General features: G+C 45.6%; 2 protein-coding genes across 2 annotated transcripts in view; one reads left to right on the top strand and one right to left on the bottom strand.

The window, feature by feature from the left end:
• The window catches only part of KPNA7 (karyopherin subunit alpha 7), a 34,751-nt gene extending 11,461 nt beyond the window's left edge, over window positions 1-23,290 (bottom strand). The window contains exons 1-6 of the mRNA XM_050784192.1: window positions 23,102-23,290; window positions 18,532-18,663; window positions 11,575-11,657; window positions 10,542-10,810; window positions 8,131-8,213; window positions 3,206-3,469 (exon numbers count right to left, since the gene is read on the bottom strand). Of these exons, the coding sequence (XP_050640149.1) occupies window positions 3,206-3,469; window positions 8,131-8,213; window positions 10,542-10,810; window positions 11,575-11,657; window positions 18,532-18,663; window positions 23,102-23,230 (960 nt within the window). The 5' untranslated portion in view covers window positions 23,231-23,290. The remainder of the gene's footprint in view (window positions 1-3,205; window positions 3,470-8,130; window positions 8,214-10,541; window positions 10,811-11,574; window positions 11,658-18,531; window positions 18,664-23,101) is intronic.
• ARPC1A (actin related protein 2/3 complex subunit 1A) overlaps window positions 1-27,609 on the top strand; it is a 374,209-nt gene that overhangs the window by 183,274 nt on the left and 163,326 nt on the right. The gene's annotated exons all lie outside the window — the stretch shown is intronic.

Raw genomic sequence — 27,609 nt, 5'->3', positions numbered from 1 at the left:
TCCAGGCTGGAATGCAGCTCACTGCAGCCTTCAACTCTTGGGCTCAAGTGATCCTCCTCCCTCAGCCTCCCAAGTATCTGGGACTATACGTATGTGCCACCATGCCCGGCTAATTTTTAAGTTTTTTTTTTGTGGAGACAGGGGTCTTGCTATGTTGTCCAGGCTGGTCTCAAGTGATCCTGCCTTGACTTCCCAAAGTGCTGGAATTACAATCATGAGCCACTGTGCCTGGCCCTTGGATGTTTAAATGTGATTTAAAGGAACTTTCTGGCTTCCCACTTGTTTGGCTCAAGTGGGATAGAAATCCCCAAGAAACACTGTTGTACTTTTCATATGCTTTCAATTTCATCATCAAATGTTAAGCTGACTCTAGTTTTGCTTTTTTTTTTTTTTTTTTTTTTTGAGGCAAGGTCTTGCTGTTGCCGAGGCTGGAGTGCAGTGGTACGATTTTGGCTCACTGTCACTGCAACCTCTGCCTCCTGGGTTCAAGCAATTCTCCTGCCTCAGCCTCCCGAGTAGCTGGGATTACAGGTGTGCACCACCACGCCCGGCTAATGTTTGTATTTTTAGTAGAGACGAGTTTTCACCATGTTGCCCAGGCTTGTCTCAAACTCCTGACCTCAAGTGATCTACCCACCTTGGCCTCCCAAAGGTCTGGGATTACAGGCGTGAGCTACTGTGCCCAGTGACTATACTCTTTATCATGTAACAACGACTGAATTCGTATTTATCACCAGTGTCAAGCTTGTTGCATATTTAATTGGAGATCATGAGATCTCAATGCCATTATGGTGTGATCAGAAAACGCTTCATAATAACTCAGAAGATCCCCAGGACAGGTATCTGATTGAACTTAAAACAACTCTCCTACAATAGCTGACTATGGCTTTATTCAGATTTCTCTGCGCTGTAGTGGCAGCCCCAATAAAGCGCCCAGCAACAGTTCTAGAATTTTCCTAGCCTATTAGGCTACTTACCTGATACTGAAGTGAGAGGTAGAAGTGGTACTTCAGGCCAGTCATGGCCTTACCAGGGCAGCTCCAAACGGGCCCCAGAAACCTGGGGGTAAGCAACTTCTTAGAGAATTTGCTTCTCCACTTTGGGAGGCCGAGGCAGGTGGATTACTTCAGTCCAGGAGTTCGAGACCAGCCTGGCCAACATGGTAAAACCCCGTCTCTACTAAAAATATAAAAATTAGCTGGGCGTGGTGGTGCACACCTGCAGTCCCAGCTACTTGGGAGGCTGAGGCAGGAAAATTGCTTGAACCCAGGAGACAGAGGTTACAGGAAGCCAAGATCGCATCACCGCACTCCGGCCTGGGCAACAGGGGCGACAGAGTGAGACTTCGTCTCAAAAAAAAAAAAAAAAAAAAAATTCTTATCTCATACTCTCCATGCCCCTAGCACTATCCCCAACCAACTCGACATCTGAGAAATCCTATGCTAATCTCTAAATAGATGATCACTAAAGCTGCAGAATATGCAACATTAGGCAAAAGATTAAGAAAATAAAGAGCAGGCAGTGTAAAGACATCTTCAATATAATAAAATGCACCCACGTTTCAAAGCAGTATCTGATGTAGGTGGCATGTTTAATAACATAGCAAGGCGGCAGGGTACAGTGGCTCATGCCTGTAACCCCAGCACTTTGGGAGGCTGAGGTGGGCAGATCACCTGAGGTCAAAAGTTCAGGACCAGCCTGGCCAACCTGGTGAAACCCTGTCTCTACTAAAAATACAAAAATTAGCTGGGCATGGTGGTAGTGGGTGCCTGTGATCCCAGCTACTCAGGAGGCCGAGGCAGGAGAATCGCTTGAACTCGGGAAGCGGAGGTTGCAGTGAGCCAAGACTGCGCCACTGCACTCCAGCCTGGGAGACAGACTCTGTCTCACAAAAGATAATAACCTAGAAAAGCAATTAGTAATGGTTTCACTAGCTTTCTGCCTATATCTGAGCTAGTCTAAGAGAACAAACTGGGGAGAGGATAATGGTTTTTTTTGTTTGTTTCTTAATCCCCAGCATCTCACCGTGTCACTCTGGCTAGAGTACAGTGCGCCATCATAGCTCATTGCATCCTCAAACTTCTGGGTTCAATAAATTCTCCCAACTCTGCCTCCCCAGTAACTGAGACTACAGGTCTCAGCCAAATTTTTTTTTTTTTTTGAGATGGAATCTCACAGTCACCCAGGCTGGAGTGCAGTGGCATGATCTCAGCTCACTGCAACCTCCACCTCCTGGGTTCAAGGAATTCTCCTGCCTCAGCCTCCCAAGTAGCTGGAATTACAGCTGTGCAGCACCACACTCAGCTAATTTGTGTTTTTAAAAAGAAATTTTTGTATTTTTGTATTTTTACAGCTGTGAGCCACCATGCCTGGCCTTTTAAAAAAAAAAAAAAAAAAAAAAAAAAAAAAAGGAGATGGGGTCTCACTATGTTTCCCAGGCTGGTCTCAAACTCTTGGCCTCGAGCAAACTGCCTGCCTCAGCCTCCCTAAATGTTGGACAGGCGTGAGCCAGTATACCCAGTGGAATTTTCTTTTATACTTGTGTAAAAAATTCAAATGTTATGATGAGCTTATACACCCATTCAGTATAAGCCAATTTGCTAAAGTCTACACATGTAGACCGCTAGAAGGAGACGGTGTGTGAATAGTTCACTGGGTGGTGGGATTATAAGTAATTTCACTTGGTACTTTTCTTTTTCTAGTTATTAAGAAAAAGTCAGTTACTTAACACCCACTAGGATTTGACATCAAAATAGATTCAAGCTTTTGGCTAGAGAGTAGCAAAGACGGGCAGGCATGGTGGCTCGCGCCTCTAATCCCAGCAGTTTGGGAGGCTGAGGCAGGAGGATCCCCTGAGGCCAGGAGTTCGAGACTAGCCTGGCCTACATGGTGAAACCCTGTCTCTACTAAAAATACAAAATGAGCCAGGTGTGGTGGCGGCCGCCTATAATCCCTGCTACCCGGGAGGCTGAGACAGGAGAATCACTTGAACCCTGGAGGCAGAAGTTGCAATGAGCTGAGATCGTGCCACTGCATTCTAGCCTGGTTGACATAGCAAGACTGTCTCAAAAAAAAAAAAAAAAAAAAAAAAAAAAAGAAGAATAGCAAAGACCAGGGAAATGCAGATGACAAGCCTTGCTCCAAAACCTGCTAAAGTGACTATGACTCAAGGACTCGAATCCTCAGGGCCCAGGATTACATTTACCAAGACACTGAGTTCTGAACTGGTCATGAGCACTACCAGCCTGGGCAAGACCCCTGTGTCAACCACTTGGCCGATGCGTTTGTTGCAGCCATCGGTGAGGTAGGACAGTGCCCAGCAGGCATCCGAGAGAATCTCACTGTCCTGGTGCTGCAGGAGGTGAAGGAGGGCCGGCAGTAACTGCTTCACTGCAGAGTCACAAGGATATGGGTTCTTGTTTCGGCACAGATTCGACAAGGTCCACGTGATGTTCCGCAGAAATGTGATCTGTAACAAGGAGACTGCCTCCAGCATTGGGTGCAAAGGAGAGAAAATGTAGACAGCAGTGTGTTCTTGCAATTTCCAATCAATATTGTGGATCAGCATGAACCAGAGCTTTTTACAATTTAACTATTTTCAGACAGCCTTGCTCTGTCACCCAGGCTGGAGTGCAGTGATGCAATCTTGGCTCACTGCAACCTCCGCCTCCCGGGTTCAAGTGATTCTCCTGCCTCAGCCTCCTGAGTAGCTGGGATTACAGGCACCCGCCACCACACATGCCCAGCTAATGTTTGTATTTTTAGTAGAGATGGGGTTTCACCATGTTGCCCAGGCTGGTCTCAAACTCCTGATCTCACGAGATCTGCTGGCCTCGGCCTCCCAACGTGCTGGGATTACAGGGTTGAGCCACTGTACCGGGCTGAACCAGAGCTTTTGAACTACAAATAGAAATGTGTTCTAGGCAGTGATGAGTATTAGGGATACAGAACGAGCTTTGTATTTCACATTTCAACGTTAGATGGAAGTTTCCTCGTGTCTTTCAAAATGTTCTTTCCCACTCTACTTGATGACCTAATTCTATTTTTCACTGACAACAAGATCAAGCAGGAGTTACTTGGTCTTCCCACTGGTCTAAAACACTACCAGCATGTCATCCCCAGATTTCTAATCTTCTATTTGAGGATCGGTCTTCCTACTCTGCCTCTGGATCCCATCCCTTTCGGCCTTTTATAATTATTAGTTTTAGTTTCAGTAGAGACAGGGGTCTTGCTATGTTGCCCAGTCTGGACTTCAACTCCTGGGCTCAAGTGATCTGCCTACCTCGGCCTCCCAAAGTGCTGAGATGACAGGCCTGAGTCACCACACCTGGCCCTTACTTTTTGCCTTTAAAGATTCTGCCCAGAATCATCCCTGCCCCCAAATCACTACCACCAGTAAGGAAACATTCTGGGACTGTCAGCCCCTCCCTTTCTGGCCCTTTCAGCCATCACCCTACTTCTGTCTTTCAGAGTCCACCCTCAAAGAGGCATCTATATTCACTGTCTACCTCCCAAATTCTCAACTGTTAGGGTTATTTGTTGAGACAGGGTCTCACTGTGTTGCCCAGGCTGCAGCGCAGTGCCATGATCATAGCTCGCTATAGCCTCAACCTCCCAGGCCTAAGTGATCTTCCTACTTCTGCCTCCTGAGTAGCTGTGGCTGCAGGCATGCTTTTTGTAGAGAAAAGTCTTGCTATGTTGCTCAGGCTGGTCTCAAATTCCTGGGCTCAAGGGATCCTCCCACCTCGGCCTCCCAAAGTGCTGGGGTTCCAGACATGAGCGCCTGGCCTCCAGTTGTTCTTCGGGCCATTCTAGTCATGTTTCTAACCCTTCTTTGGGGTTAAGGATGCTTCTTGGTCCTAAAGGCACTTTAGGACCTAAAGGCTCTTTAGGATGTTTAGGATGGCTATGTCCCAGACCCACCTGCTTCACCATCTCTGCTATATAATTTTTTTTTTTTTTTGAGGTGGAGTCTCGCTCTGTCACCAGACTGGAGTGCAGTGGCGCAATCTCAGCTCACTGCAACCTCCGCCTCCCGGGTTCAAGCAGCTGCTTCTTGGTCCTAAAGTTCCTGTCCCTCTCAGCTGTGGTTAGTAGTCAGCCCTTCCCTTTCGAGGGAGCTCTTGGCCAGGCGCAGTGGCTTACACCTGTAATCCCAGCACTTTCGGAGGCCGAGGCCGGTGGATCATGAGGTCAGGAGTTCAAGACCAGCCTGGCCAAGATGGTGAAACCCCGTCTCTACTAAAAATACAAAAATTAACCAGGCATGGTGGCACGTACCTGTAATCCCAGCTACTCGGGAGGCTGAAGCAGAAGAATCGCTTGAACCCGGGAGGCAGTGGTTGCAGTGAGCTGAGATTGTGCCACTGCACTCCAGCCGGGTGACAGAGCGAGACTCGGTCTCAAAAAAAAAAAAACCACACTTAAAAAAACTAAAAAGAAAAGAAAGAGCTCTTCTTGGCAACTGTGACACCAAGCCCGGTTTTCTATAGCCAAATGATGAGCTGTTTCTACTCAGTTTTTTTGGCAGGCTCTGCCTGACTTTAGAATCTTAGAGCCCACAGGACTGGGTCCCAGGCTCTCCTCACATTCTAGGTCAGGGGTTGGCAAGCTTTTTCTGTAAAGGGCCAGATCGCAAACATTTGTAGCCTGTGGCTTCTGTGGCAACAACTATGGTCCTTGTAGCCCAGACAGTACGAAACGAAAATGCGTGTCAGTAAAATTTTTTTTTTTTTTTTTTTTTTTTTTTTTTTAGAGACAGGGTCTCACACTGTCACCCAGGCTGGAGTGCAGTGGTACAATCACAGCTCACTGCAGCCTCAAGCAATCCTCTCACCTTGGCTTCCCAAGTAGCTGGGACTACAGACATGTGCGCCACACCACTCCCAGCTTGATAAAACTTTATTTACAAAACAAGCAGCCAGCCAGGTCAGGTCTGTGACCCCTGGCCCCAACTGACCTTGCCTGGCTGGGTGACATATACACATATGTCATCTAGCAGGACACATCAATCCCACTCTACTGCAATGGTGTCTCTAACTCGCCTCAACTTCACACCTGCAACGAAAGCTCCAATTTTTTTTTCCCTGCACTTTTCCCCTTTCTCTAGGAAGACAATCATCTGAACAATCTAACCTGAAACCTAGGGGCATTCTAGCTTCTAGGTGTCTCCCTTTCATGTCTAGGATGGCTACGTCCCAGACCCACCTGCTTCAGGTCCACTCTGCTATGTAATTTTTTTTTTTTTTTTTTTTTTTTGAGACGGAGTCTTGCTCTGTCACCAGGCTGGAGTGCAGTGGCACAATCTCAGCTCACTGCAACCTCCACCTCCCAGGTTCAAGCGATTCTCCTGCCTCAGCCTCCCGAGTAGCTGGGACTATAGATGTGTGCCACTACGTCAGGCTAATTTTTGTATTTTTAGTAGAGACGGGGTTTCACCATGTTGGCCAGGATGGTCTTGATCTCTTGACCCACCCACCTTGGCCTCCCAAAGTGCTGGGATTACAGGCGTGAGCTACCGCACCCGGCCTCCCACTGCTATATAATTCTAGAGCCGGCAGCCAGAAGGACCTTTCTGAAACATCAGACCACTTGACTCCCTTGCCTCAAAATCCTCCAAAGCCTCCTCGTTGCCTGCAGGAAGGTGTCTAAGCCCTTTTCCTGCTTGCCATCTTAAGTGTTCTCTACTTAAACTCTCTCAAGTCATGGCTAGTCTTTTTTTGGTTCAACTATGTCAGATTTTTCTCCCATCTTGAAGGTTTCTGAGACGGAGTCTTGCTCCATTGCCCAGGCTGGAGCACGGTGGCGCCATCTTGGCTCACTGTAACCATCACCTCCCGGGTTCAAGCAACTCTCCTACCTCAGCCTCCCGAGCAGCTGGGACTACAGGCACGTGCCATCATGGCTGGCTAGTTTTTGTATTTTTAGTAGACATAGGATTTCGCCATATTGGTCAGCCTGGTCTCGAACTCCTGACCTCAGGTGATCCACCCACCTCAGCCTCGCAAAGTGCTGGGATTACAGGCGTGAGCCACTGTGCCCAGCTGAAGGTTTTGAACATAGTCCTCTGGCTTCTCTTCATTTTTGTTTGAGGCAAACCTAGAACCCAGTTCCTAAACCAGACGTCCTCTTCAATCAATAACCACAATCAACCAACCTTGACTCCAAGCCTCAAAAGAAGATCCTGTTCCCCATGAACAGAACCGGGGAGACAACCCATTTAAGCCGGAGGTTGCACATTTTTTTTGTGTGAAAATGTAGACCTTGGCGATGACCATGAGCAGTAGGATATAAATAACTCTCACAAGCTTAGCATTCCAATAATGGAACACTAGGCACATATGCTAAACTGTGACCCTAGAATGGAGATTTCAGTCATCTATTTTGCAAGATGGTAAGCTTGTAGGCCTCTTCCAATGCCTCAAAGAGAAAGATCAGTGCTACGGGCCCCAAAAGACAGAGCTGAGTCAATCTTTACCTAAAATGATACTCAGTCCTAAGCCTCATTATTATTGGTTTTTTTTTTTTTTTTTTTTTTTTTAAGAGACAGACTCTCAATCTGTCACCCAGACTGGAGTGCAGTGGTGTGATCTTAGCTCTCTGCAGCCTCCATCTCCTGGGCTCAAGCAATCCTCCCACCTCAGCCTCCTGCGTAGCTGAGACTACAGGTATGCGCCACCATGCTCAGCTATTTTTTTTATTTTTAGAAGCAAGGTCTCACTATGTTGCCAGGTTGATTTTGAACTCTTGGTGTCAAGTGATCCTTCTGTCTTGGCCTAGAAAGCACTGGAATAAGACACAAGCCACCGTGCCCAGCCCTGAACCTTGTTTGTAGGGTCCTAAAAGGCCAGGCAGCAGCGACATGGTCTAGCATTGATTTGGAAGTACTTCCCAATTTCTCAACATTAGAATTTGTTACCTAACGAGGTTCTCTCTCATTTAAAGACATTCCCTTGGCTCGGTACTGTGGCTCACGTGCATAATCCCAGAACTTTGAGAGGCCGAGGTAGGAGGATTGCTTGAGGCCAGGAGTTCAAGACCAGCCTGGGCAGAATAGTGAGGCCCCATCTCTATTAAAATTAAAATTTTAATTCAAAAAAAGAAAAAAGAGAGAAAGAAAAAGACACTCACCGGTAGGGTGGGTGAAATCAAGGCTAGCAGATGTGGGATGGCATTGTTTGAGATGACGCTATCTCTGAACTCTGGGCCGTCACCTACAAATAGATCAGAATGTGACATTCAGAGAGAGAACAAAGACAATCCTGAAGTGGGCGACTAATTTTTTTAAGAGCGTGCAAAGGGCAAGAGATAAAACCTCATTCCCGGGTTTAGCAAGTAGGTAGTATAGCCACGTACTAAATTCTGTATCTCTGGCGTGGCTGGTGGGTGGACAGTCCTGATGTAACAGGCAGGCATCACACAGCAGCAACTGCTAGAAGCAGAGGCTGTGGGCATAGTAGAGCCAGCCAACTCAGCCGAGGTGGGCTGGTGGCATCTCACAGCATGGTTCTCAGGAAGACGAAGGCTGGTGCAGGCCAAGTTGTCTTCCCAGAAGACCTTGGCACAGGGCAGTAACTTCCAATGCAACTCAGAACAAAGTCTGGGGATCTGTTGGTGCTGGTGACCAGCCACCGGCTACCTTAGCTAGGATAACAATTTTAGACCCTAGAAGTCTCTATTTGTATTTGTCATCCATCAAGGCAAGGAGTCACATTGTACCATCCAGTCTTGCCCACTTTACTGCACCAAGCGAAATGAGAGACAACTTCTCTAATAGGTACTTTTTCCTTGTGCAACTTTTGTTGTTATTTTTTTGGTGGGGGGGTGGTGCAGGGGAGGGGGAAATAGGATCTCACTCTGTTGCCCAGGTTGGAGTACAGTGGTATGATCATAGCTGACTGCAGCCTCGACCTCCAGGACTCAAGCAATCCTCCTACTTCAGCCTCCTGAGTAGCTGGGAGTACAGGCACGCACCACTATGCCTGGCGAATATTTTTATTTTTTGTACAGATGAGGTCTCACTACATTGCCCAGGCTGGTCTTAAACTCCTGGGCTCAAGTCATCCTCCCACCTCTACCTCCTAAAGTGCTGAGATTAAGGGCATGAGCCACTATGCCAAAGCCTCTGCAAACATTTTTTTGTTTTCTTTTAGCAGTTATTTTATATTCTGTTTGCTAATTCCAATATGTGGAGTCCTTGGAGGTCTAATCATACTGTTTCTGATGACTCAGTCACAGGGGGTTGTTGCTTCTGTGAACTTGAAAATGCTAATAGTTGGCTGATCTTAATTTGTCAAAATCCTGAGGGACCTAATTGAGTTTTCCCTAGAAAGTCACTGGATTAATGTCAGTCAAGAATCTGGGGCCGGGCGCGGTGGCTCAAGCCTGTAATCCCAGCACTTTGGGAGGCCGAGACGGGCGGATCACGAGGTCAGGAGATCGAGACCATCCTGGCCAACACAGTGAACTCCCGTCTCTACTAAAAAAATACAAAAAACTAGCCAGGTGAGGTGGCTGGCACCTGTAGTCCCAGCTATTCAGGAGGCTGAGGCAGGAGAATGGCGTAAACTCAGGAGGCGGAGCTTGCAGTGAGCTGAGATCCGGCCACTGCACCCCAGCCTGGGTGACAAAGCGAGACTCCGTCTCCGGAAAAAAAAAAAAAAAAAAAAAAAAAAAGAATCTGGGGGCTTCCAACCCTGCAGCACTAATTCACTACACCATGCAGGAAACAGCATTGAGTACCACATTCAGAAAGGTAGTCTTAGGATTCTACTTTCAGGGAAGGCTTGTTAGCCCAAACTAAGGAGTTTTTTTTGTTTTGTTTTGTTTTGTTTGTTTGTTTTTGGCATGTTCCCTTAGCAGCCTCCACGGAAGGCAGAGTCCTTCTGGGGTCCCGAGTTATGTAAGGGTCTGTCATAAACTCCCACACTGCATAAGCCAAAGACTTGTTCTTAAAGCCACTAAGCCCTGAGGCTGTAGGACCCTGGTGTTGGCAGATGTCTCTAGTTAGCCTGTGGCTTCAGTATACACTGTATCATCCTGTTCCAGCTTCAATATTTGCCCTCTAAACTTGGATTTGAGGGTTCTTGGTGTTTTGAAACAGTATCTCCCTCTGTTGCCCACACTGGAGTGCAGTGGCATGATCTCTGCTCACTGCAACCTCCTCCTCCCAGGTTCAAGTGATTCTCCTGCCTCAGCCTCCCGAGTAGCTGGGACTACAGGGCACGCGCCACCACGCCTGGCTAATTTTTGTATATTCAGTAGAGATGGGGTTCCACCATGTTGGCCAGGCTGTCTTGAACTCCTGACCTCAAGTTATCCGTCTGCCTTGGCCTCCCAACATGCTGGGATTACAGACATGAACCACCGTGCCTGGCCTGGCTTTGAGTTTTGAAACAGCTCATTGTACCCTTGCCAGCACTTCTGGGTATTTACATGGCAAGGGGTTCTGGGACATCGAGTATACCCCACCACCCAAAGAACCCTTACGGTATCCTACACACCTGGCCCCCCGTCTTAGCCCACTAAGGGGAGAGTCTCACCGGCTATATTACCAAGAGCCCACACTGCCTGTTCACACACAGCCACGTTGGAGGAAGACAGGAGCTCGATCAAGGGCTGGATGGCTCCCCCTTCTACCACGGCTCGAGTCTGCTCCGAAGTCCCCGAAGCAATGTTGGTCAGGGCCCAGGCAGCCTCAAACTGCAAGCAGGGGTAAAGTGATGACTTCAGGAACTCCACCATCCTGGGAATGAGGCCCGCTTCAATGACCAATTTCAGAGGGGGGTTCTTTTCCTGGGATAGCATTTTCCTGTTCAATCAAAGAGAGGGTGGGGAGGGGGAGGTCATGTGAGGGAGGTATTGAGGACCTCCTTTTAGGCCAGGTGCAATGGCTCACACCTGTAATCCCAGTACTTTGGAAGGCCAAGGTGGGCAGATCACTTGAGGTCAGGAGGTCAGGAGATGGAGACCAGCCCGGCCAACATGGTGAAATCCCGTCTCTACTAAAAATACAAAAATTAGCTGGGTGTGGTGGTGCACGCCTGTAATCTCAGCTTCTCTGGAGGCTGAGGCAGGAGAATCACTTGAACTCAGTAGGCGGAGGTTGCAGCGAGCCAAGATCATACCACTGCACTCCAGCCTGGGTGACAGTGAGACTCCGTCTCAAAAGAGAAAAAAAGAAAACCTCATTATATACGTGTTCTTGGCATTCCTAACTATCAGATGAGCCACATAGCTGGGCCGGAGCTACTTAACATCCTAGCATTCAGCCGATAGCATTTTTCAGTGGTAAATCAACATTTTCCCCTTTAAGGTGTTATCTACAAGATGAAATTTCTGTAGAGGCCAATGTAAATTAAGCAATTCATCTCTGACAACACATCGTACCTTTTAAATTGCCCTCAAGGACAGTGTAGAATAGCAATTTTGTCTTTTAGACGGGCTAGCCTTTTCTTGTGTTTTACGGGCATGTTGCTAATGCCAAGGAACCAAATAGGCCACTGGAGCTGTAACCACCACTGGAGCTCATTGCTAACTATGAACCTGCAACAGCAGAAGTCTGTTTGGAGATACCTGGCTGTCTGGGTGGCCTGGAAACATAGGACTGGATCTGAGCTATTCACACCTTTGATTATTTCACCCAGATTGAGGCTGACCTGCAAGGAGAGACACATTTCAGGTCAGATTCTCTGCCAAAATGAACTGTAAACATCACTTACTCTAGCCATCATCCATCTGATTAAAACAGCCTGGCTTGAACAGGATGTCCCATCTTGCATGCTGTTCTATATTTGGGGAGGGAAGAATATAGTCCATAGATCTCACAGATCTGTGTGACCCTTCCCACTCTTAGGGGAGAAGTAATTCCTATCATTACTTGGATCCCCAGAACATTATTATCCCATGCAGTAAGAACATGCTAGTGAACACAAAACAAAATGGCAGACTAAGGACGTCCAAAAAATTATCTCCTCCACAGGGGCAATGAGAAAACTGACAAAAATAGAATCAACTTTTTCAGCACGGTAGAAATTGACCAAAGGCTGGCGGCCAATTGTTTTATTCAAGCCAGGAAGTATTTATCCAAGAAAGACAACTGAATCGCTGTAAGAATCATGAGAGCTTTGTGGCATTTTGACTTGCCCTATTCCCACCCACCCTCAGCTCCATGGTAGCCTTGAAAACCAACAGTCCACAATCATTGTGAAAAACAACAGCCTCACAGCCACCAGAAGAGGTAAAATAGGTAGGTGCTCCTTTGGAGCCTCATTCCCAGAAAATTATTATTTGATCTGTCTGGTCATACCCTGAAAGATCCTACTTACAGACTGCTTTGACTCAGAGCTTACTCAGTATGAAAAGGCTTTTCCCTAAGAATATATGTTGAAAACAGAGGAAGTTGTTTAACTTCACAGCTACCTGAGAGGTTGAATAAGAGTTGAGATAAACAGGCTAACAAAAAAAACTTGAAAGGAATATTATGTGTAGGGCTATGCATATGCTTTAAACACACACACGCACACACACACACACACCCCCCTAAGACCCTCAGCTCTTACCTCTCGCTGACCTTGAGGCTCTGTGCAAACAGGACGTAGAGGCTTACGGCAGAATTGTCAACTACTTGGCTGAGTGGTGAAAGCATGCCCCCAACAGAGAGCTTCTTGGCAAAATTTGAGTGTTCTTTTCATTGTGGTTCCGAGTGTTAAAGTGAATCTCTAATTATTAGTTGACCACTAAGCAAACTGAGCAGATACTTCAGCAGCCACACATCACAAAAAATACAGATTTTAGATAATTAATTCAGAAATTACTAATCACACCCAGCAACAACAACAAACCCTGGGGCAATGGAAAACCTGGTTTCTAGAGTTGTTACACTACTTTATATGACTAGTTTTCAACAAAGATTATGAGACAAGCAAAGAAAGTGTGACACACACATATACATATATATGTGAAAAAAGCAATCAATAGAAATAGTCCCTGAGGAGACCAGATGTTGAACTAGACAAATATTTTAAATATAGTCAAAGAACTAAACCATGACTAAAGAACTAAAGTGCAAGAATGGTGTCTCACTAAATAGAGACTATCAGTGAAAGATAACAGTTACTGGAAGGAGCCAGATACAAATTCTGGAATTGGAGAATAACTGAAACAAAAAATTCACTAAAGGGGCTTAACAGCAGATTTAAGCAGACATAATAAAGCAGCAGTGAAGCTGAAGATAGGCTAATTGCAATTATCCAGTCTGGGGAAGATAACACACACAAGAGACTGAAGATGAAAATTGACAGATCTTTAGAGATCTGTGGGACATCATCAAGGATACCAACAAATGCAGAATAGGAAGGAGAAGAGGGAAAGAGGCAGAAAGTATATTTAAAGAAATAATGGCCAAAGAAATTCCCAAATCCAATAGATTAATCTACACATCCAAAAAGCTCAATGAACTCCAAATAGAATAAATTCCAAGATCCAAACATTTATAATCTAACTGTTGAAAGCCAAAACTATAGAATCAAAAACATTGAAACCAGCAAAAGAGAAGCAATTCATGTACAAAGCGTCAATAAGATTAACAGCTGATTTCTTATCAGAAAGCATCAACGCCAAAAAGCTGAGGCGCAGTGAGCCAAGGTCGCACCTTTGCACTCCAGCCTGGGTGACAAGAGTGAAATTCCATCTCAAAGAAGAAAAAAAAAAAAACTTTACCATCTTTACAAAAATTTCTCGCTCATTCTTCGAGGCTAGTATTACTCTGACACCAAACCAAGGATATTACAAGACAAGTATACACTAATATCCCTCATAACTACTGATGCAGAAATTCAACAAAATAGGAGGAAACCGAATGCATAAACTTTTGAAACATATGGTCAACATATTGGTCATCATGATGAATTAGGATTTGAACTCAGGAATTCAGAAGTGAATTTAACATGTGAAAAAAATCAACATAGTACCCCGTGTATTAATAAAGGGGGGAACCACATGATAATCTCAATGCAGAAGAAACATTTAACAAAATTCAACATACTTCCATAATTTAAAAAAAAAAAACACTCAACAAACTGGAATAAAAGGAAACTTCTGATAAAGGCATCTACAAAGAACTCAGAGGTAGCCTCACACTTAATGGTGAAAGTCTAAAAGGTTTCCCCCAAGATCAGGAATAAGACAAAGATGCTGCTCTTTTCACTTTTATCCAACATGGCATTGGAAGTTCTAGATGCATTAATTAGGCAACAAATAAAGTGCATACAGATTGGAGAGGAAGAAATAAAACTATTTGCAAGTGACATCATCTTATATGTAGAAAATCCTAAGGAATTTACACAAAAAGCCTAGAGTTAATAAATTCAGCTAGGTTGCAGAATTGATATACGAAAATTAATTGTATCTTTAAACACTAGTAGTGATCAAAAATCAAAATAAAGCAATTTAATTTACAACATAAAAAGAATAAAATGCTTAGTAATAAATTTATCAAAAGAAATCCAAGAGTTATATGCTGCAAACTGTAAAAATAAAAAATAAAAAAATAAGGAGAACAGAAATGAAAAGGTATCCCATGTTCATGGACTGGAAGACTTAACATTGTTAAGATGGCAATACTCCAACCTTGTAAGTTCAATGACTCCTTTCTATAGGTTCAGTGCAATCTCCATCAAAATCAGAGCTGCCTTTATTGTAGAAATTGACAAACTGATTTTAAGATTCATATGGAAAACAAGGGATCCAGAAGAGCCAAAATTATATTGAAAAAAGAACAAATCTGAAAGACTCATCCTTGCCAATTTTGAAACTTACCACAAAACTACAGTAATCAAACCTTTCATGACATAAAGATAAACATATAGATCAATGGAAGAGAACTGAGAGTCCACAAATGAATCCTCACATTCATGGTCAATTGATTTTTTGACAAAGGTACCAAGACAATTCAATGGGTAGAAAATAGTCTCACCAAATAATTGTACTGGTACAACTATATATCACGTGCAAAAGCACAAAGTTGGACTCCTATTCTCACCATTTACAAAAATTAACTCCAAATGGCTCAAAGGCCTAAAAGTAAGAGCTAAAATTATAAACTCTTAGAAAGAAATTATAGACGTAAATCTTTGTGACCTTGGATTAGGCAATGAATTCTTAGATATGATGCCTAAAACACAACCAAGAAAATAAACTAGACTTCTTCAAAATTAAAAACCTTTATGCTTCAAAGGATACTATCAAGAAAATGAAAAGACAACCCACAGAACAGAATATATTTGCAAGTCATATCTGCTAAGGTTTAATATCTAGAATATATAAATATCTAGAAATTATAAGATTTAATATCTAGAATATATAATCAATAAAAAATAATTTGACTTAAAAATGGACAAAGGACTTGAATTTTTTTTTTGGTGGCAGGGACAGTCTCGCTCTGTTACTTAGGCTGGAATGCAGTGGCACAATCTCAAGTCACTGCTCAAGCCATTCTCCTGCTTCAGCCTCCCAAGTAGCTGGGAATACAGGCGCATGCCACCACACCCAGCTAATTTTTATATTTTTAGTAGAGACGGCGTTTCACCATGTTGGCCAGGATGGTCTCCAACTCCTGACTTCAAGTGATCCACCCACCTCAGCCTCCCAATATGCTGGGATTATAGGCGTGAGCCACCAGGCCTGGCTAATTTTTATATTTTTCGTAGAGATGCAGTTTCACCACGTTGGCCAGGCTGGTCTCGAACTCCTGAGCTCAAGTGATCCTCCTGCCTCAGCCTCCCAATGTGCTGGGATTACAAGCATGAGCCACCATGCCCGGCATCTGCTTTTGTCATCACATTGCTCTTCTTATAAGAATCATTGAATGCCAGGCCCACCCAGATAATTCAGGATCACCTCTCTATCTCAAAAATCCTTAACTTAATCATATCTGCTACATCCCTTTTGTCATAGGGTAACATTCACAGGTTTGGGTATTAGAAGATGCAGACACTTGGGGTGCCATGATACAGCCTACCACAAAGAGTGAAACAGGCTTAGTACACAACCCAGTTATTTTCAGTGGAACTGAAAACACCCATCCATACAAAAACTTGTACACAGGATGTTAATAACAGCACTCATCATAATAACCAAAAAGTAGAAACAACTCAAAAGTCCCCCAACTAATAAATGGATAAACAGGCCAGGCGCAGTGGCTCATGCCTGTAATCCCAGCACTTTGGGAGGCCAAGGCAGGCGGATTGCTTGAGGTCAGGAGTTCGAGACCAGCCTGGCCAACATGGTGAAACCCCGTCTCTACTAAAATATAAAATTAGCGCGTGACACATGCCTGTAATCCTAGCTACTCAGGAGGCTGAGGCAGGAGAACGGCTTGATCCCGGGAAGCAATCAAGTTGCATTGAGCTGAGATTGTGCCATTGCATTCCAGCCTGGGTGACAGAGTGAGACTCCATCTCACAAATAAATGGATAAACAAAATGTGGTCTCTCCATAAAACAGAATATTATTCTGCCCAAAAGGAATGAAGTATTGATACATGCTAGAACATGGATGAACTTTGAAAACATAAAAGCTCAACACAAAAGCTCACATGTTGTATGATTGCATTTATAGGGAATGTCTAGAAGAGGTCGTTCCAGAGACACAGAAAGTAGACTAGTGTTTGCAGAGACGGTGGGGGATGAGGAATGGGGAGTGACTCCTGAATGAGTGTGGAGTTTCTGTTTGAGTTGATGAATAGGTTCTGGAATTAGCTAGTGGCAATGGTTGCACAACTTTGTGACTATACTAGAAACCACTGGTTAGGTAAAGAGTGAATTTTGATGTGAATTATACCTTCATTTCTTTAAAATATGCTAATACACCGGGTGCGATCGCTCACACCTGTAATCCCAGCACTTAGGGAGGCTGAGGCAGACGGTTCATGAGGTCAGGGGATCAAGACCATTCTGGCTAACACGGTGAAACACCATCTCTACTAAAAATACAAAAAATTATTCGGGTGTGGTGGCAGGCACCTGTAGTCCCAGCTACTCGGGAGGCTGAGGCAAGAGAATGGCATGAACCCAGGAGGTGGAGGTTGCGGTGAGCCAAGATCGTACCACTGTACTCCAGCCTGGGCAACAGAGTGAGATTCTGTCTTAAAAAAAACAAAAAAACAAAAAAACAAAACAAAACAAAAAAACCTTTTTGTTGTTGTTTTTTGAGATGGAGTCTCACTTTGTCACCCAGGTTGGAGTACAGTGGCACGATCTTGGCTCACTGCAACCTCCGTCTCCCAGGTTCAAGTGACTCTCCTACCTCAGCCTCCTGAGCAGCTGGGATTACAGGTGCACGCCACCACGCCCAGCTAATTTTTTGTATTCTTAGTAGAGACGGGGTTTCACCATGTTGACCAGGCTGGTCTTAAACTCCTGACCTCAGGTAATCCACTCGCCTTGTCCTCCCAAAGTGCTAGGATTATAGGCGTGAACCACTGTGCCTGGCCTTTTTTGCCTTTTGTTTCATACCTTCCTTGGATGGGGGGATTCTAGGGACTGCTCCAAACAAACGAAGCTAATTAGAGATATAATTCAGACTCCTGTGGCAATTCAGAGAATGACTACACATTTCATTGATGAATGGGAATGTGTCATAGGACCCACCCACTTGACAAAAATGGAACCAGTCTCTGCCCTTTACAAGCCCTAAGCCGAGCAGGGTAAAAAGGGTGCATGTGGGTGGTTAAGGTAGGACAGACAGTGGTATACCCCAAAAGAATATAGAGACACCATTATTGAGGTGCTAAGAAGGAAAACTTCCTGGTCAAGGTATTTGGTATCCACAGAAACCAGACTAATCTTGAAGTCAACCCAAGATCTGCATTTAATGAGGTTGGGGCTGAGAAATAACCTTCACCCACCCTCATTTCCTCGGTTTTCAGGCTAAGGGGTAGCAAGTAAATTTTCAATTAGAAATATCACTTTTGGCCAGGTGCAGTGGCTCACACCTGTAATCCCAGCACTTTGGGAGTCTGAGGCAGGCAGGTCACTTGAGTCCAGGGGTTCAAGACCATCCTGGGCAACATGGCAAAATCCTGTCTCTATAAAAAATACAAAAATTCACGAGGCATGGTGGTGAGTGCCTGTAGTCCCATATACTCTGGACGCTGAGGCAGGAGGCTCACTTGAACCCAGGAAGGTTAGGGCTGCAATGAGCTCTGATTGTGACACTGCACTCTATCCTGGGTGACAGAGTGAGACCCTGTCTCAAAAAATAAAAATTAAAAAAAATTAAAAAGTAAAATAAAAGAAATAGCACCTTCTCCATCCCACACTAGAACTTTGATTCCACAGACTCAGAGCCATAGGAGTAACGGCCATTAGCCTTTTGACAAAGGCAGTTTAGCTCAAACCATAATCTCTTCACTCCTTTCTTTAAAAGGCCAAAAAGAGTTTGCAAGTTCTGAATTTATTAAACATTATCCAGCCAGAGACACTTGCTAAGAACATATTTTGCCCAAGACTACTCTAAACACTACGTACTGACCGCCACCCCTTTGGCTGGTTTTTCAGGTGTGTCAAGGCAGAAGCTCGTGATATTCCTTCTCTTTAAGGTTTGTTCATCTTTCTTGGCCTTTCGGAGCTCCAGGCTGACCGCCATCCTCTGCTGTCGCCTCAGCTAGTGAGGAAAAGAAATTGGAGCATTTAGAACCGGGAGTGGGGATGTCACCACATGTAGAACCAGGAGTGAGGATGCCACATTTAGTCTGTCAAACATGTTTCAAATCATCCAATTTCATTTTCACAGATACAATAGGCTGGAAGAGTTCAGATCACACAGTTAGTAAATCATCTCAGCTCTGTTTACCTCCTCTTTTCTCTTACACCACGTCTGGAAAATAATTTGATCTTCCTTCCAAAATAAAGCAAGACCATGCACAACCTTGACAGGCCGGGATTCTCAGCTGTAAAAACACTTCAGCAAAGCATCCCATTGCCCTAAGTCTGAACACATCTTCAATGACTCTGATGATTTCCTGAAGTGTATGGCTGCTTCCTGAATGTGCTCAGGACTGTTCAGTGGTGGCTACGATAGGTGGTGCTGGGGACAACTGGGGGACTGCCCATGTCCTAGACACCCTGATCATTTTCACTATATATATATTTTATATATTATACAATATATATATTATTTTATATATTATATAATATATAATATATATCAAATATATATTTGATTATAATTATAATATATATCAAATATGTATTTGATTATAATAATAGATATCAATAGATATTATATATAAATATATCAAATATTTATATGTAATATAAATCTATATTACATATTATATATATTTTATTTATTATATATATTTTATATATTTTTTTTCTTTTTGAGATGGAGTCTCACTCTTTCACCCAGGCTGGAGTGCAGTGGCATGATCTCAGCCCACTACAACCTCTGCCTCTGGGGTTCAAGCCATTCTTGTGCCTCAGCCTCCCAAGTAGCTGGGATTACAGGCATTTGTCACCACACCTGGCTAATTTTTGTATTTTTAGTAGAGATGGGGTTTCTCCATATTGGCCAGGCTGCTCTAGAATTCCTCAGCTCAAGTGATCCACCTGCCTCAGTCTCCCAAAGTGCTGAGATTGTAGGCTGAGCAACTGTACATGGCCCATTTCCACCATTAATGAAACCTGTCTATAAGCCATTAAAGCCTTCATCCCCAAAACTGCATACTGAGGGAGATTAAAACCAAAATGAGGCTGGGCATGGTAACTCATGCCTGTAATCCCAGCACTTTGGGAGGTCAAGACAGGAGGATCACTGAGGCCAGGAGTTCCAGACCAGCCTGGACAGCATAGCAAGACCCTTTTTCTACCAAAAAAAAATTAGCTGGCCATGGTAGCATGCACCTGTAGTCCTAGCTACTTGGGAGGCGGAGGTGGGAGGATCCCTTGAGCCAGGGAGGTCTAGGCTGCAGTGAGCTATGATTGTAGCACTGCACTTCAGACTGGGCAATAGAGTGAGACCCTGCCTCTAAAAAAACACATGCTCACGCTCATGCTCTCTTTCTCTCTCTCTCGCTCTCTCTGCCAGTTAATGACTCAAACTTTATAGTATTAAGAATCCTGAGGAAATGACTTAACCTTTCTAGATAGCTGAGCTTAGGCTGAAGACATTTCAGGAACAATTATAAAGAAGTCACCATGTATTAGATATTTTTGGTTCCTTAAGCTACTTAATTCTTGCTTGAAAAAGGACCATCAACTGGGCACAGTGGCTCATGCCTGCAATCTCAGCACTTTGGGAGGCCAAGGCAGGAGGACTGCTCGAGCTCAGGAGTTCAAGAACAGCCTGGCCAACATAGTGAGACCCTGTCCCTACAAAGAAAAATAAAAAATTAGCCAGGCATGGTGCTACTTGGGAGGCTGAGGTGGGAGGATCACTTGAGCCTGGGAGGCAGAGGCTGCGGTAAACTATGATCGTGCCACTGCACTCCAGCCTGGATGACAGAGCAAGACCATGTATCAAATAATAAAAGGAAAAAATGTAAAAGGGTCATGGTGGCATTATATGGCAAGGCAGGAACATCTTTGGGAATCACTGAGCCCATCACATTGTTGCCCCCTTGCTGGGCAGGTCTTCCCTGTAAACACTTTTGTACCTTTCTCTCTTCTCTTTGGCAGGCCCTACATGTTGCTGTGAAGACTCAATTCCTTTGTTCTCACTGATTTCCTTTAATCTGCAGTGGTTCTGGAACCCAGACAGCTTCTTTGTTGGAATAGGTTACTATAAGAGTGATTTGGTTCTTGGGCCAGGCACGGTGGCTCACGCCTGTAATCCTAGCACTTTGGGAGGCCAAGGCAGGGGGATCACGAGGTCAGGAGATTGAGACCATCCTGGCCGACATGGTGAAACCCCATCTCTACCAAAACACACACAAAAAATTAGCCATGCGTGGTGGCAGGCACCTGTAGTCCCAGCCAGCTGGGAGGCTGAGGCAGGAGAATTGCTTGAATCCAGGAGGTGGAGGTTGCAGTGAGCTGAGATCACACTATCGCACTCCAGCCTGATGACAGAGCAAGGCTCCATCTCAAAAAAATAAAAATAAAAATAAAAAGTGATTTTGTTCCTGATGGTGGCCTAACCAGGCTGCTGTGACCCTGTGCTTCCCTCATTCTCATCAGGCTTTTGGATTCCCAAGGTGGAGCTAAACTTATATGATGCCAGTCAAGATACAGAGATGGGGACTGGGTGCAGAGGCTCATGCCTGTAATCCCAGCACTTTGGGAGGCCAAGGCAGGCAGATCACTTGAGGCCGGGAATTTGAGACCAGCCTGGCCAACATGGCAAAACCCTGTCTCCACTAAAAATGCAAAAAATTAGCCAGGTGTAATGGCGCACACCTGTAATCCCAGCTACTTGGGAGGCTGAGGCATGAGAATCACTTGAACCTGGGAGGCAGAGGTTGCAGTGAGCCGAGATTGCGCCATTGCACTCCAGCCTGGACTATGAAGCAAGTCTTCATCGCAAAAATAAAAAGATAGAGATGGAGGACAGAGCTAGCAACGGAAAACTACGCTACCAAAGAAGCTGAGTGAGAGTTAGAATCCATATATGCAGCACAGACCCCCGCCTCCCACTGTCCCCAGCCCCTGGGCTCAACCTGGCAGCAAGAACAGCCTGGACCTCTCAGTTCCAAGTCCTATGTCTACAAGGCGTGCTTGTTGGCCATACCTATATGCTGACGTTTTAGCTCCTTGGTAAGCCTCATTGACATGAGCAGCTGTAAACACCTGTATACTGGCCCCTGGGGAAGCCATCCAGCCCCTTGGAAATAAATAGCGGTCTGTTTTTTTGTTTTTTTCAGACGAAGTCTCGCACTGTTGCCCGGGGTGGAGTGCAGTGGCACAATCTCGGCTCACTGCAACCTACGCCTCCCAGGTTCAAGCAGTTCTTCTGCCTCAGCCCCAGCAAGCAGCTGGGATTACAGGCCTCCGCCACCATGCCCATCTAATTTTTTGTATTTTTAGTACAGACGGGGTTTCACCACATTGGCCAGGCTAGTCTCGAACTCCTGACCTCAAGTGATTTGCCCACTTCAGCCTCCCAAAGTGCTGGGATTACAGGCATGAGCCACCACGCCCAGCCCAGCCTGGTTTTTTGGTTTGGTTTTGTTTTAGAGACAGGGTCTGGCTCTGTCACCCACACTGGAGTGCAGTGGCGCAATCACAGTACACTGCAGCCTTGAACTCCTAGGCTCAAGCAATCCTCCTGCCTCAGCCACCAGAATAGCTGAGACTGCAGGTACCTGCCACCACACCTGGCTGGTTTTGTTTTTGTAGAGTTGGAGGTCTTGGTATGTTACCCAGGCTCATCTAGAACTCCTGTCCTCAAGCGATCCTCCCACCTTGGCCTCCCAAAGTGCTGGGAACACAGGCATGAGCCACCACAGCCCAGCTAAGCAGCCCTGTTTTATGGATGAAGAAACTGGGGTTCTGAAATTAAATAATTTCAAGATTCCATGGAAACTTTGATTTGATTCCACAGTTGTCTGGCTCCTAAGTCCACATGCTTTTTGTCTTCCCCACCTTTAATATTTTACGATGAAAATAGCAAACATACAGAAAAGTTGAAAGGTTGATTCAGGGAAACACCTAGGCATCTATCTAAAGAATCTTTTGCTATAGTTGCCTTATCAACCCATCTCTCCACCACCACCACTCCCCATCCTCCCTTTTTTTTTTTTTTTTTTTTTTTGAGATGGAGTTTCTCCCTTGTAGCCCAGGCTGGAGTGCAGTGGCTTGATCTCAGCTCACTGCAACCTCCACCTCCTGGGTTCAAGCAATTCTCCTGCCTCAGCCTCCCAAGTAGCTGGGATTACAAGTGCATGCCACCACGCCCAGGTAGTTTTTGTATTTTTAGTAGATACAGGCTTACACCATATTGGCCAGGATGGTCTTAATCTCCTGACCTCGTGATCTACCTGCCTCAGCCTCTCAAAGTGTTGGGATTACAGGCATGAGCCACCGTGCCTGGTCTCTTCACCCCATTTTCTATGCAGATTGCACTGGCCCCCGATAGAAGCAGGTAGGTGTTTTATACTCACAGATGCATCTTTGCCACAGTACTTAAATTTTCTCCGCCTGTCTTCTGGAGCATCTAAGGTCGGCATATTGACTGGAAGTAGTAAGTTACCTGCAGGTTGGACAGGAACAAAGAAATTTTCAGCGCCCATTATGTGGGTTATTATGTCAGTATCATCAGGCTCTAACCCTTAAAGGGCTCACAGTGGAACAGAGAGTAGACCCAGGAAGTTAGCCTTTTTTTTTGAGACGGAGTCTCGCTCTGTCACCCAGGCTTGAGTGCAGTGGCAGGGTATCAGCTCACTGCAATCTCCACCTCCTGGGTTCAAGCAGTTCTCCTGCCTCAGCCTCCCAGGTAGCTGGGATTACAGGCACCTGCCACCATGCCCTGCTAATTTTTGTATTTTTAGTAGAGATGGGGTTTCACCATGTTGGCCAGGCTGGTCTTGAACTCCTGAACTTATGATCTGCCTGCCGCAGCCTCCCAAAGTGCTGGGATTACGGACATGAGCCACCGTGCCCAGCCAGCGTTTTTTATTTTTTTGAGACCAGGGAAACAGAGAGAGTTAGAACCCATATACACAGCACAGACTCCCCATCCCCAACCCTTGGGCTCAAGCTGGCAGCAAGAACAGTCTGGACTTCTCCAGTTCCATGTCCTGTTTCTGCAAGGCTGCTTGTTGGCATCAGGGAGTCACTCTGTCACCCAGGCTGGAGTGCAGTGGCACAATCACAGCTCACTGCAACCTCGACCTCCTGGACTCACGTGATCCACCCACCTCAGCCTCTTGAGTAGCTGGGACTACAGGCATGAGCCACCACACCTGGTTTATTTTTGGTTTTTTGTTTGTTTTTGTAGAGTCGGCATTTCACCATGTTGCTGAGGCTGGTCTTGTACTCCTGAGCTCAAGTGATCCTCCCACCTGAGCCTCCCAAAGTGCTGGGATGACAGGCATGAACCCGAAGTCAGCTTTTATAAGCATCACCACGCCAGCTCAGTAGGCTGTGAGCACTGTGGGAGCACCAAGACGACCAACACTGGGCATAGCAGTAAAGGAAACCTTTTAAAGATGCTTTGGTTTCAACTGGGTCCTCAATGAGGCAGATGGGCTGGTTGTCATATATAGAAGCCTTTCATGCCAGGCACGGTGGCTCCCGCCTATAATCCCAGCACTTTGGGAGGCTGAGGCAGGCATATCACTTGAGGCCAGGAGTTCGAGATCAGCCTGGGCAACATGGGAAAACCCCGTCTCTACTAGAAATACGAAAATTAGCCAGGTGTGGTGGCGGACACCTGTGATTCTAGCTATTTGGGAGACTCAGGCAGGAGGATCACTTGAATCCAGGAGGCGGAAGTTGTAGTGAGCTGAGATCACACCATTGCACTCCAGCCTGGGCAACAGAGTGGATTCCATCTCAAAAAGAAGAGGAAGAAAAAAAGAGAAGCCTTTTACACAGTGTGTCTGAGGAGTTATGAATCAGGCATATGTACAGGGGGGTGAGGAGAGACCCACCAAGGCTGCAACAGGAACCCCCACGCCCCATGCACCAGCACATGGGGTCAGGACAGTCTCAGGTACAAGTTGCTGAGAATCCTGTGGTAGACTGCCTCGACCCCAGTCCAGACCACCATCACCTCTTACCCACACTACCGCTATGTTGCCTTCCAGCTGGTCTCCCTGCTTCTCCCATTGCCTTATTCCAATCTATTCTTTGCACAGAGTACATGTGATTGTGGATCACCTAAAGTCAGGAGTTCGAGACCAGCCTGACCAACATGACGAAACCCCATCTCTACTAAAAGTACACAATTAGCCAGGCGTGATCACGGGCGCCTGTAGTCCCAGCTACTCGGGAGGCTGAGACAGGATAATTGCTTGAACCCAGGAGGCAGAGGTTGCAGTGAGCCAAGATCGCACCACTGCACTCCAGCCTGGGCAACAGAACAAGACTCCATCTCAAAAAAAAAAAAAAGAAAAGAAAAATATCTGATTAGCCAGGCACGGTGGCTCATGCCTGTAATCCCAGCAACTTGAGAGGTTTAGGTGGAGAACTGCTTAAGGCCAGGTATTCAAGACCAGCCTGGGCAACAAAGCAAGACCCCATCTCTACAAAAAACATAAAAATAAGCTGGGCATGGTGGTGCGTACCTGTAGTCCCAGTTACTTCAGGCTGAGGTGGGAGGATTTCTGGAGCCCAGGAAGTCAAGGCTGCAGTGAGCCATGATTGCACCACTGAACTCCATCCTGGGCGACAGTGAGACCCTGTCTCAAAAAATAAAATGAAAAAAAAAAAAAAAAAAAAAAAAAAAAAGGAAGATGTTCTCTGGCCAGGTGCGGTAGCTCACGACTGTAATTCCAGCACTGGAAGGCCAAGGTGGACACATTGCTTGGGCCCTGGAGTTGGAGGCTGCAATGAGCCATTATTACACCACTGCACTCCAACCTGCACAGCCCAGCGAGACCCTGTCTCTAAAGCAAATTGTTTAAAAAATACAAAAACAAAATCAAGAAGAATCTGATCTAACTCTCCTGCTTAAAACACTCTCTCCTGGCTACCCATTAAGTTTAGAAGAAAATTCACTTTCTACACTGGCCCCAGCCCACTTCACCTCCAACAACTCTTCCCTTGATCATTGCGTTCTAGACCCCTGGGCTTCGTTATGAAGTATTCCGGGTTCATTGTACTTGGGCCTTTGAAGGAGCTGCTCCGCCCAGGATCTCCGCACACTTGGCTCCTCTTCATTCAGTCTCTGCTTAAACATTTCTGAAAGCCCTTCCTGTCTTCCTAGTCTTATTTTCTTCTCAGCTTTAACCACTGCCTGATATTTTCTTGTTTGTCCATCTTCGTCTCCCTCCACTCCCCGTGATAACTGTACTGTGTGTCTCTTAGGCGGGGATTTCTCACCTCTTTCACAACACATGACAAAGTAGGTACTCAAATATTTGTCAGGGGAGGGTGGTGCGTGATACGAGACAGGGCGTTGGTCCTCAGTGAGAGGTGGTTTTTCAAATCAGGCCAAGTTTGAACTTTTTTTTTTTTTTTAATTGGAGGGAGTTTCCTTTTGTGTTTTTGTTTTGCTTTTGAGACAGAGTCTTGCTCTATTGCCCAGGCTGGAGTACAATAAATAGTGCGATCATGGCTTACTGCAGCCTCAACCACTTGAGCTCAAGTGATCCTCCTGCCTCGGGCTCCCGAGCAGCTGGGACTAAAGGCACAAGCCACCATGGCTGGCTAATTTGTATTTTTTGTAGAGATGGGATCTCACTATGTTGCCCAGGCTGGTTTCAAACTCCTGGGCTCAAGCAATCCTCCCCGCTCAGCATCCCAAAGCATTGGGATTACAGGCATGAACCACTGCAACTGGCCCCAAGTTTGAATGTTCACAAGGCAGCAGGGAATATTTCTTACAGGTATGTAATATTCATCTGTTTCTGATCATACGAGATGTTCCAGACTACATTATAGAAAATAGAAAACTGGATAAAGAAAGTCAACTGACTCTCGTCTTCGGTGAATAGCAGCCAAGAATAGTTTTGGTAGAAAAGACTAATTCAGACATATCAATTTGAAAGGGGTAGTGTAGACAACTTGAAGATTTGTATCAGGGAATTTATAGCCGGCCGGGCATGGTGGCTCATGCCTGTAATTCCAGCACTTTGGGAGGCCGAGACAGGTGGATCACCTGAGGTCAGGAGTTCGAGACCAACCTGGCGAAACCCTGTCTCTACTAAAAATACAAAAATTAGCTGGGCTTGGTGGCAGGCACCTGTAATCCCAGCTACTTGGGAGGTTGAGGCAGGAGAATTGCTTGAACTTGAGAGGAGAAGGTTGCAGTGAGCCGAGATCAAGTCACTGCACTCCAGCCTGGGTGACAGAGTGACACACTGTCTGAAAAAAGTAATTTAGAGCCAAGACTGATGTTGTAAGAAGAGAGACAAGCTCTGTGTAAGATCAGACCAAGGATTGAGTCTTGAGGATACTCACATTAGGGCCTGAGAGAATAAAGAATTAGCAAAGAACCAGGATAAAGAAGGGAATTAGAGATAGAACAACAGAGTTAGAGGCACTGCCAGTAACAGTAGTCACCATGCCAGGGACAAGTCCCTAAAATGAAGCTCCAGCCACCCACAGCAAGACAGGAGCTACAGGAGAGCATGTCAGCTGAGCCTCAGAGCAGAGGAAACCAACAGTCTACACTATCCCTCTGGGTTTCAGATCCTGGTGGCTCTGCCTGCTTTAAAGCATTAGTTTCCTCCAGAGCCTGGGAAAGAATAGCCTATATACCTTGTCCGCAAATCTGATCACGGGAAATGCAAATTAGTTCCTCAAATTGACCAATCTCTCCCACTCTCTGATCTCAAAGCCAGAGAGGTGGAGGGTGACACCTGGTTTAAACATTCACAAAGCTCTCAATCATTGTGAGTCATGTTGACCTCGTCCGCAACCAGTGTGGACAAAGGGACCTCAGTGAATCCGGAGTCCCTCAGTTGTTGTCCAGGGAGCCCTCACAGAAGTTGGCTTAAGACTA

The sequence above is a fragment of the Macaca thibetana genome, chromosome 3 (genome assembly GCF_024542745.1).
Source record: "Macaca thibetana thibetana isolate TM-01 chromosome 3, ASM2454274v1, whole genome shotgun sequence".
Lineage (NCBI taxonomy): Eukaryota > Metazoa > Chordata > Mammalia > Primates > Cercopithecidae > Macaca > Macaca thibetana.
Note: the sequence above shows the minus strand (reverse complement) of the source record. Positions and strands in the feature narration are given on the sequence as shown.